Source organism: Bison bison, unplaced genomic scaffold (assembly GCF_000754665.1).
Source record: "Bison bison bison isolate TAMUID 2011002044 unplaced genomic scaffold, Bison_UMD1.0 scf7180017860427, whole genome shotgun sequence".
Lineage (NCBI taxonomy): Eukaryota > Metazoa > Chordata > Mammalia > Artiodactyla > Bovidae > Bison > Bison bison.
The window spans coordinates 47,736-57,965 of record NW_011490999.1 but is presented as its reverse complement, the minus strand read 5'-3'; the positions used below and the strand labels follow the sequence as shown (position 1 = coordinate 57,965).

General features: G+C 57.6%; 2 protein-coding genes across 2 annotated transcripts in view; one reads left to right on the top strand and one right to left on the bottom strand.

Moving 5' to 3' along the window:
* Positions 1-317, top strand: part of ZNF787 (zinc finger protein 787) — a 14,742-nt gene extending 14,425 nt beyond the window's left edge. Inside the window, exon 4 of the mRNA XM_010832148.1 lies at positions 9-317. Within this exon, the coding sequence (XP_010830450.1) occupies positions 9-302 (294 nt within the window). The 3' untranslated portion in view covers positions 303-317. The remainder of the gene's footprint in view (positions 1-8) is intronic.
* A 3,512-nt stretch (positions 318-3,829) lies between these two features.
* NLRP5 (NLR family, pyrin domain containing 5) overlaps positions 3,830-10,230 on the bottom strand; it is a 15,557-nt gene continuing 9,156 nt past the window's right edge. The window contains exons 6-11 of the mRNA XM_010832145.1: positions 9,339-9,509; positions 8,777-8,947; positions 7,506-7,676; positions 7,164-7,331; positions 5,470-5,640; positions 3,830-4,950 (exon numbers count right to left, since the gene is read on the bottom strand). Of these exons, the coding sequence (XP_010830447.1) occupies positions 4,818-4,950; positions 5,470-5,640; positions 7,164-7,331; positions 7,506-7,676; positions 8,777-8,947; positions 9,339-9,509 (985 nt within the window). The 3' untranslated portion in view covers positions 3,830-4,817. The remainder of the gene's footprint in view (positions 4,951-5,469; positions 5,641-7,163; positions 7,332-7,505; positions 7,677-8,776; positions 8,948-9,338; positions 9,510-10,230) is intronic.

The following is a 10,230-nucleotide window of genomic DNA, read 5'->3' as shown; positions in this document are numbered from 1 at the left end:
GCGGGAAGGGCTTCGGGCACGGGGCCGGGCTGCTGGCCCACCAGCGCGCCCAGCACGGGGACGGGCTGGGAGCAGCGGGGGGTGAGGAGCCGGCGCACATCTGCGTGGAGTGCGGCGAGGGCTTCGTGCAGGGCGCGGCGCTGCGCCGGCACAAGAAGGTGCACGCCGTGGGCGCGCCCTCGGTCTGCAGCCACTGCGGACAGAACTACTACCGGGCGGGCGGGGACGACGACGACGAGGACGACGACGAGGAGGCGGCGGGCGGGCGGTGCAGCGAGTGCCGCGGCGGGGAGGGCCGGTAGGGGCGGCGGCCCGGGGGGGCGGGGCCCCTCGGGCTGGGCGGGAACGACGGCGCGGGACCCAGAGGCTGGGGCGAAACGGACAGAGGGGCGTCCCGGGGGTGCGGCGGGCCTGGGGCGGGGCGCGCGGAGCGCCCACCAGGTCGCCCGGCCCTCCCCGCGCCCGCCGCTCGGCCTGGCTTGGCCCCGTCGGTTCTCGGCCAAGCCCGAATCGAGACGTTGGGTGGGAACTAGAGAGACCAAGACGCGACGAAACCCATGAGCGGAAGACCATTCGCCCTCTTTCCTTTCCCTCGCCGAAAGGGCTGCTGCGAGAACGGCGAGCCGTGCACCCTTTACCCTCGGAGGGGCCCCAGCAGGAAGGGAGAGAGGGTCCTTTTACCCTTTAGAATTTTCTTTTAATCACACTGCCTCCTACCCCCGCCCGCCTGTTATTTTCTTCCCCTTCGCGGTCCCAGCCTTTCTCCTCTCCCTGCCTTCCCCCACCCCGCCGGGTCTGGGGTCGCGGAGGCGTGCGGAGCAGAGCGCCCGCGTCCCGGGCGACCCCGCGGACAGCGGGTCCCGGCTCATCCCAGGCCTGGGCGCGGCGGGAAGAGGGCTCGGGGGCAATAAATCGCACTATCCGATCGTCCCTCCTGTGCGTGGTTCTTGAGTCCGGGGAAACGGAGGGCCCCGCACCCGGGCAGCTGCTGCTGGGTGCGTGGGTGGGGGGCACCGGCCAGGCCGGAGGAGAGAGGCCGACATCGGCCCAGGCCGCGCGCGTACCCGGGTGCTCCCTGGAGAATGTCCTGGGAGAGTGACCGGCCGGCTCCGGCAGCGGGCTCTGGGTCCCCGCGTGAGCGGCGTCCTCAATCCGGGAGGACGGGCAGGCCAGTGAGGACCTGGGGCGGGTGTTCCGAGCGAGGCCCGCCCACCGCTGCTTTTAAAAGGACTCCGGCGGCCGGGGGGCGGGGCGGGGCTGAACAGGCTGTGCCTCTCCTCGCGGTGGCGGGCAGCTCTCCCCCGCGCTGCCAAGGACCCCAGGCTCCCGTCTCCACCAGCCCCGGCGGCCCCGCCTGCGTGCAGCGTCTTGGAAGACTTGTCCTGCACCTTGTAGCTGTGTCCCGTCCTCACATCCACTGGGGGAGCAGGGGACAGCCACGGTGTCACAGGTCACCGTAGAGGAGTGCCTGTCTCAACTTCCCAGCGACAGAATTACTGCCTCTAGGAAGAAGCTGGACTCTGGTGGGTGGGCGGGTATCTGCCTACACACCGCCCCCTGCCTCCCAGGAGCCAGCGGGGCCGGGGGAAGACAAGGGTGGGCAGTGGCTTTCTGCTGCTGGGCCACGTGCCAGACCCACAGGTCGGCCCGGGTGGGGGTGGTGCCTGATACCACCCCAGCATCCCGGAACCCTCCGCTGGAGGCCTGGGGACCATGGGGTCTTGGGAGGCTGCAGTGGGTGACCCCGGGGAGGTAGGGTCCCCCCAGGGTGTGTTTCCAGCCTGGCCAAACGGTTCCTCTGGGTTCCTCTGGGTTCCTCTGGGTTCCTCTGGGTTCCTCTGACCTCCGCGGAGTGCGGAGCTGACCAACCAGTCGGGGGAGCTGAAGGAGGAAGCAGGAGTTGGGGTGTGTGTCCTCTCAGGCCTGAGTCTCCCCTGGCCTCTGCTGTCCCTGAGCAGGCCCCAGGCCACAGCCCCTTGGGGCCTCGGGTTCGGAAGCCAAAGTCATGGCCGGCCACCGGTGGGCAGGGACGTGTAGCCCAGGAGGCTTCATTAGGACACCTTGTTCTCAAGTGGCCGTGGCCTCGCTTGGAAACGGTGGACCTGGGTCCGTTTCTTCTGAGGTCTCAGACCTCTGTACGGGAGGGAGGGGGAAAGCTGCTGTTTGTCCAGAGAGGCCGGGGAAACAAAGGCTGAGGGGACGTTTCCCGGTGCCCGCAGGTCCCTTCTCCGTCGGCCAGAGCTGACCTTGGGCGCTTCCGGAGGTGGGGGGGGGAGTGCTGCCTGCTGGGGGTGGGGGTGTTCCCTGTCCCCTGGGGAGGAGTGAGCGTTGGGTTGAGTCGTTCTGTCCCCACCTCCGCGGGCAGAGGCAGCACCTGACACCCGGGCCAGATTCTGGGCCACAGAGAGAGGCTGTGTGACCCTGGGCAAGTGAACTAACCCCTCTGACCCTCCGCTGCCTCCTCTGTGCAAAGAAAAACTTGCCTGTCACAACTGTTTGCAGGGACCCCTGGGGTGTCTCTAAGTGCCTGGTCTCCTCTGGTCACTGACCTCGATTCCTGTCCCGGGAGGAGCCTAGTGCGGGACTTAGGAGCCAGGCACACTGCTCTGCCAGCCGGTGCCGCCCGCCTTCTCCAGTCCTCAGTTCACTTCTTGTCACAATGTGGCATTCAGTGAGCTCGAGGGGCTTCCCAGGTGGCTCGGTGGTCAAGAATCCACCTGCCAACGCAGGAGATGCGAGGAAGAGCCCCTGGAGCAGGGCATGGCACCCCACTCCAGAATTCTTGCCTGGAGAATCCCATGGACAGAGGAGCCTGGTGGGCTGCAGTCCACCGGGTCACACAGGCATGACTGAGCGCGCGTGCAGTGAGCCAGCAGGGGCACGTACTTGGTTTATTTATCCCGTCTCCTCCTGCTCCCAAGCTCTGGCGGCTGTGACTCAGGCAGCCGCACCTTTGGGTCTAGGAAACAGCCCTCCTCCTCCGCGGGGAGCAGGCAGTGGCCACCCCTTAATATGTCAGGAGGACGCGGGCCTGTGTGGAGGGCACTTTCGTCCTGTGGGGCATGGACGTGTGGCCAGGAGAAGGTTTTCTGTCTCAAGTGAAGCCGCAGTTCTCAGCTGAGGCGACTGTGCTCTGGGGTCATCTCTAATTCCCAGGGTAGAGGAGGAGGGGTGCGTGGGTGCACCTGGCATGTAGTGGGGGGAAGGCCAGGGATGCTGCTGACGTCCTGCCATGCTCAGGGGGGGCTCCCGCCCCCAAAAGGTTATCCTGCCCGGAGGCCGGCGGTGCTGGGGAGACACTGGCCCCAGGGACCCCTCCATCCTTCCTGCTCCCGCGCGTGTGAAGGGAAAGGCGACGCTCTGCCGCCACCTCGTGGGCACCAGGGGGAGCGCAGGGAGGTGGGCTGGGCGCCTGCTCCTGGGGCCGCGGGATTAACTGAACTGGACTCATCCACCCACCGACTTGTCCCCCAGTGAACAGGGAGGTTCTACACAGCGACCCCAGGCCAGGCATTCGGGGACTTGTGGCTTAGAGGACCAGCTGACATGGCTTCACACCAGACACACACACACACACAGCCCCCCGACTTTATCCACCTGGAGAAAATGACAAGGGCGAGCCCACAGCCATCCAGGACGCAGTACAGATGTCCCCACCCCACCATGGCCAGACGAACTTGGTTGGTCAGGGCGATGCCCTTGGATTTGCCAAGGGACCCTCCAGGGCTTCCCTGGTGCTCAGTGGTAATCCCCTGGCAGAGGAAATGGCAACCCCCTCCGTATTCTTGCCTGGAGACTCCCATGGACAGAGGGGCCTGGTGAGCTACAGTCCACGGGGTGGCAGAGTCGGACACGACTGAGCGACTGAACGGCAGGGATGGACCCCTCCGGGAGTGGGTCCCTGCCCTCTTGCCCTGCCTTTCCCTGGTGCAGATATGGAAGTAAATGTGCACACAGCTGTGCGTCGAGTATTAGATTCCACGTGGAGTGACAGCCACATGGCATTCGCTTTCTCTTCCTGACTTAGTGTGATCATCCTGCGCCCACCCACACTGCTGCAAACGGCAAGCGTTCGCTCTCTTTACGGCCGAGTAGTACTCCCTGTGCGCCGTCTTTACCCATTCATCTATCATGGCCACTTAGATTGTCTCCATGTGGTTATTGTAAATAGTGCTCCTATGAATATTGGGCTGCAGGTGTTTTTTTTTTTTTTTCAAATTAGAGTTTTCTCAGGATGACTAAATGACTTTTTGTGACACCAGGCCAATGTCAACATCCATCGGCCTTTGTTTCCTTTTCTGTAAAAACAGGAAAAATATTACCTACCTCGTGGTTGCTTTGAGGAGGAGACTCTGGCAGACCAGTTCTTTACTACACTAAGCGATAAATTCAACATTGTGTTCATACTTCTGATGTTCAGTGATAGTCACATCCTCCTTTGAAATTCAGATATGCACTTAAAAATTTTTTGTTGAAAAAACATCAACAGAGTTGTGACTTTTTTAAAGACCCAAGGCCTCCCTCGTCTGCTCTGGAGTCACACCCCCACCGATCAAGGAGGCACTGGATGCTTCTTCCAAATGCTGTGTTTATTCAGTCCTCCCTGTGTGTTCAGGTAGGACAGACGCTTCACAGAGAACTGAAGTCCCAGGACGTGAAGGGCACACGCCGTCGTCAGAGGCAGACACCGACAACCGAACTGAAGTGGATACTCAGGAGCCACCACCAGTGAGACTTTGTGAGGATCAGGAATCGTCATCCGTCTCCTGAAGGGTCCCGCATCAGAGCGGGGGTGGGCGGGGCGGTTCTCGGGTTCTTCAGATTCTCCAGCAGGGCCCGTCCTCCTCCTCCTCCGTGTACCAGGCGTCACTGATGACCACGTGGGGCTTCAGTCTCTGCACCTGCTCCAGCAGCCTTCTTACTCTGGCCGGGTACTGCTCTTTCCACAGCCTGGGAAGGGGGCCAGAAAGGGGCCTCCTTACTTGGGGAATTTGCTTCTGATGCCTCTCCCTTCCCCAGCACTCCCGGACACCCGGCCCAAGGGTCTGAAACCTCTTCTTGCGCTGTTGCAGACAGACAGCGCCTTCCTCCTTCAATAAAACTCAGCCCGCCACCCTTTTTAAAAAATCAAATTCTGTATCTTTTAGGGCTTCCAAGGTAGCTCAGATAGTAAAGAATCTGCCTGCAACACAGGAGACCCGAGTTCCATCCCTGGGTCTGGAAGATCCCCTGGAGAAGGAAATAACAACCCACTCCAGTGTTCTTGCCTGGAGAATCCCCATGGACAGAGAAGCCTGGTGGGCTACAGTCCAGGGGGCTCACAATAGAGTCAGACACAACTTAGCGACCAAACTACCACTAAGACCACAAGTGGTTTGGCTGGATCCTGCAGTAATTCTCCTTGTGGTTTTTTGGAAGATACAAACATTTTGTCTGTTTGCATTTCAGAAGCCATCTCTGGGGGCTCACCCGATGGTCTGTAGATTAGAGGTGGGATGCATGAAGGCGGAACACAGCGTCGTCATTCCTCTGGGGCCGAGGTCGTTGCGCATCAGGTTCAGGCTGGCCAGGTGGCGGCTGCAGGTGAGGGCGGCAGACAGGGCCTTGCAGCCTTCAGAGGTCAGTCCACACGCCTCCAGCCTGCAGGGTCAGCACAGCCAAGAAAGACCCCGCCATCTGGGAGCCTCCCTCCAACCTGTATTTGACTTCCACTACAGTCTTTTTTATTTTAGATAGCTGTCTCTTTTATTTATTATCATTATTTGGGCTCCCCTGGTGTGCTCAGATGGTAAAGAACCCACTTGCTAATGCAGGAGACCCTGGTTTGATCCCTGGGTTGTGAAGATCCCCTGGAGAAGGGAATGGTAACCCACTCTGGTATTCTTGCCTGTACAACATTTTTAAAAATTTTATTTTAAGGAGATATCTCTTATTATCATCGTTATTTGGCTGTGCCACGTGGCATGCGGGATCTTAGTTCTCCAACCAGAGATCGAGCCCATGGCCCTGCATTGGAAGCGCAGAGTCCGAACCGCTGAACCCCTAGGGAACCGCCCTACTGCAATTTTAACAGTACAGTGGAATACTATTCAGCCATGAAAAAGAACAAAAACCTTGCCATTTGCAACAAGATGGCCGGACCTGGAGGGTGTTATGCGCGGTAAAGGAAGCTAGAGAAAGACAAACGCTGCATGTTTTCACTTAAATGTGGAATCTAAAAAGTGAAATGAATGAAGAAAGTGGGAATAGAGTCACAGATACTGAGAACAAACCAGTGGTTGCCAGTGGAGCGGTCTTCTTTGTTAAAAACTTGATGAGAGTGTAGTTGATTTATAGTGTATTGGTTTCAGGTGTGCAGCAAAGTGATTCGGTGACACCACACATAAATCCACCATTTTTCAGATTCTTTTCCCACGTAGGTTATTACAGAATGTTGAGTAGAGTTCCCTGTGCTCTACGGTAGGTCCTCGTTGATTATTTTCATACACAGTATTTTGTGTATGTTAGTTCCAACCTCCTAGTTTATCCCTCTCACACCACCCTCTTCCCCCTTGGTAACCATCAGTTTGTTTTCTATGTCGTGAGTCTGTTTCTGTTTCATAAGTAAGTTCATTTGTGTCATTTCTTGAGATCCCACACTTAAGTGATATCATATGATATTGTCCTTCTCTGCCCAACTTACTTCACTCAGTGTGATCATCTCTAGGCCCATCCCTGTTGCTGCAAATGGCTTTAGTCCTTCCCCCTTCAGGGCTGCATAGCACTCCACCGTATGTACTGGCAGTGTTCTAAGAAGCCTCCGGGGTGATTCTGGTGCTTTCAGAGTTTGAGCTCCACCGGCGTCATCATCTGCTTTTTGACCCATCCTTCTCACTAGACGGGCAATGCCAGGGTCTGTGTACCTCCACCGTTTGGCACTGTGTCCAGCAAACATTTACCTACTTAGTTCTCACCACCTCCGGACCACGTTCTCCAGCATTTGTATCTCATTCATGCATATACAGGTGCCCAGTCGGACTGGACGCCTCGGTCTGCTCCCCTGCCGAGGTTGGGCTCCATTCGACGGGATGGTGAACAGAACCTGCTCTTTGTGGGAGCGGCGTCACGTCTGCATTCCCCTCCCCCTGCGCCCAGCCCTCTGGGAGGTGGTCCCAGGACCCTACCCGAGTCTCGTCAGGGTGTTCTTCTGCTTCAGTCCCTCGCACAGCGCCGCAATCCCCTCATCACCCAGGGCGTTGGCGGCCAGATCCAGGCTTCTCAGGCGCGGACTCCTTGTGATCACGTTGGACAGACTCTTGCAGCACGAGGCGGTGAGGCGGCAGTTCACCAAACTGCGATAGGCGGGAGGTGGGAGGGGACGGAGAGCGAGGGAGAGCTGGAGGTGGGGGAGAGAGAGAGCCAGACGGGGACGCGGAGACGGACCCTAGAACTAACTCGCGGTGCCCTCTCTTTCGGCCGGCTAAACCGTGTGGTAGACTTGATCTCCGACAAGCGGGGAAACTTACTCCAGGTCCCGGAGAGGGCAGGACGGCTCCATCATGACCTCGCACAGAAGGTTCATCCCGGGATCTTCCAGGGGGTTCATGCTGAGGCTCAGGTGCGTCAGATGCCTGTTGCCCATGAGTGCAAAGGCGAGGAAGCCACAGCCAGCCACATCCAGGCTGCATGCGTTTAGTCTGCGGGGCACACACAGAGAAGAGGAAGCTCAGGTGTGCTCCTCAGAGTGACCTGGGCCTTTCAGATGGCCCCCAGGGACAGCCCGAGGCTACAGAGGCTGGAAGGCGCCTTAGAGAAAATGGGCGTGTTCCACAAGCTTCCTGCGGGCTCGAGTACAGTGCTGTTGGTTGCAAGCTCCACATTTGTTGTTGAGTCGCTCAGTCGTTTGCGACTCTTGTGCGACCGCATAGACCGTAGCCCACCAGGCTCCTCTGTCCATGGGATTCTCCAGGCAAGAATACTGGAGTGGGTTGCTATGTCCTCCTCCAGGGGATCTTCCCCTCCCAGGGAGGAATCCCCTGCATTGGCAGGCGGATTCTTTACCACTGAGCCCCCAGGGAAGCCCGAGTTCAATGTTAATGATTCAGTAATATGTATTACATAAGGTGTCTGTAAACAGAAACACATAAAACAAGGTTAGGTATTGATCGGTTGGAGAAAATAACACCACAGATTAACTTTTCTCTTAAACAGAAACAGACTCACAGACTGGTGGTGGCCAAGGGGCAGGGGTGTCGGGCGAGGGGAAGAATGGGGAGTCTGGATCACCAGACGTGAGCTCCTACAGACAGGATGGGTAAACGTCAGGGTCCTACTGCAGAGCACAGGAAGCGCATTCAACATCCTGTGGCGAGCCACAATGGAAAAGCGTTTTGAAAAAGAGTTGAGTCACCTGTGCAATTAGCAAAAATTAACACAACATGCTAAATCAACCATACTTCAATAAAAGAAATTTTAAGAAAACGCTGTGACCAGAGGTGCCCAGGAACTGTGGGAGTCTTTCCCTGGAGAGTCACTCATCCTGCGTCCACCTGTCCCGTACTCACGGCAAATTTACAGAACAGGACTGCCGGGAGTAATGAGACGTGGCTGTACGTGGATGAATGAGGACTTCCGGCTCGAAACACAGAGGCAGAGGTGGGATTTTCCAGGGTAGAAGCTATCAGGAGAGGGCAGGACACGGCACTTCCGAGGTCCCCACGTCCTGACCATTTCCCCACTGCTCTGCGCTCGCTGTAATAGAGCTACAGATGCTCTGGCGGCCGCAGGGTGGACTCACGCCAGCTTCTGCAGACCACAGCTGGAGAGCTTCACGGCCCGACACAGCAGGCTCATCCCTTCGCTCCCCAGTTCATCGCCCGACAGGGACAGGTGTGTCAAGCCCTGGTTCTCGATGAGAGCAGAGGCCAGGTCTTGGCAGGTGGCGGCTGTGAGCCCACAGCTCCCCAGGCTGCAAGGAGAGAGGCCAGAACGGAGATGACAGCTCAGTCGGTGAAGAACCCGCCTGCCAGCGCAGGAGACACCGCAGACTCGGGTTCCATCCCTGGGTCAGGAGGATCTCCTGGAGGAGGGCACGGCAACCTCCTCCAGTATCCTTCCCTGGAGAATTCCATGGACAGAGGAGCCTGGCAGGCTACCATCTATGGGGTCACAAAAGAGTCAGACAGGACTTAGCAACTAAACAGAAATAAACTTCCACAATGGGCTCCCTGCAGGAGGCCCTCCCTCCCTGTTCTAACCCTCAGCTTATGCCCCAGCCAGTTCCCCTCCCTTTCCTCCACCCGCTGTGACAGGGACGATCACAAGGGAAGATAGGACTCGTGAACAGGAGTACCGCTCACATTAGCTTCTGCAGGGTGCAGGGTGTGACCTTCAAGGCGTCACAGAGAGACTTCACGCCCTGGTCCGCCACCTTATTTCCCGTGAGGCTGAGGGATTTCAGGCTGCCGGACGTAGCAAGCACTTGGGAGATCTCCCGACAAGAGGCTGGGGTTAATCCACAGCGATCCAACCTGCAGAGACAGGCAACATGGAGCACGTCCTCAGCTCTCCCCAGCAGCAGCCCACCTTGCCCCCATCAGCCGCCCTGTCCCTTTGGCTGGCTCCTGGGCGTTCTCTGCTCTGGCCTGAGGGTCCCAGCATTTGCTGTGCCTGTTCGCAGTCTCAGATCTTTTTGTGGTTCAGTTTTCCATTCACCCTCTGGGATGCCACCTTGTCTGAGTAAGTCAGTCTCACCACCTTCCCAACCACGCCTGCCCGCCCTCCTCTGCCCCGTCTTCTCGTCCCCGTATTACTTTATTCATAGCAATGACCACCAGCCGACGTTTTGTACGTTTACCTGACCTATACCGTTGTGTAAGTTCAGGTGTCAGCCTGCTGACTTGATACATTGATATATTGCGGTATGACTGCCACAGTAGCATTAGCTATCATCTCTATCACGTCACACAGTATCATTTTTTTTTTTGGTAGGAAATCATTAAAATGTATTCTTTCAGCAATTTTGATGTTTATAATACAGGATTGAGGTATGTTAGTCAATAAAGCTGAACAGACCTCATGTTCATCTCTCTCAAAATACAGCCAAAGCACCGAGTAGTCCTGGTTTTTAGTCCCAGAGAATCTAAATGGCAAAACACACCCCCAGGAAATCACAAACTGGCAGCGACTGAGATGTCCCTGGAATGGTGAATGACTACACTAACTGCACACGCCTGTATCACCAAATGGGGT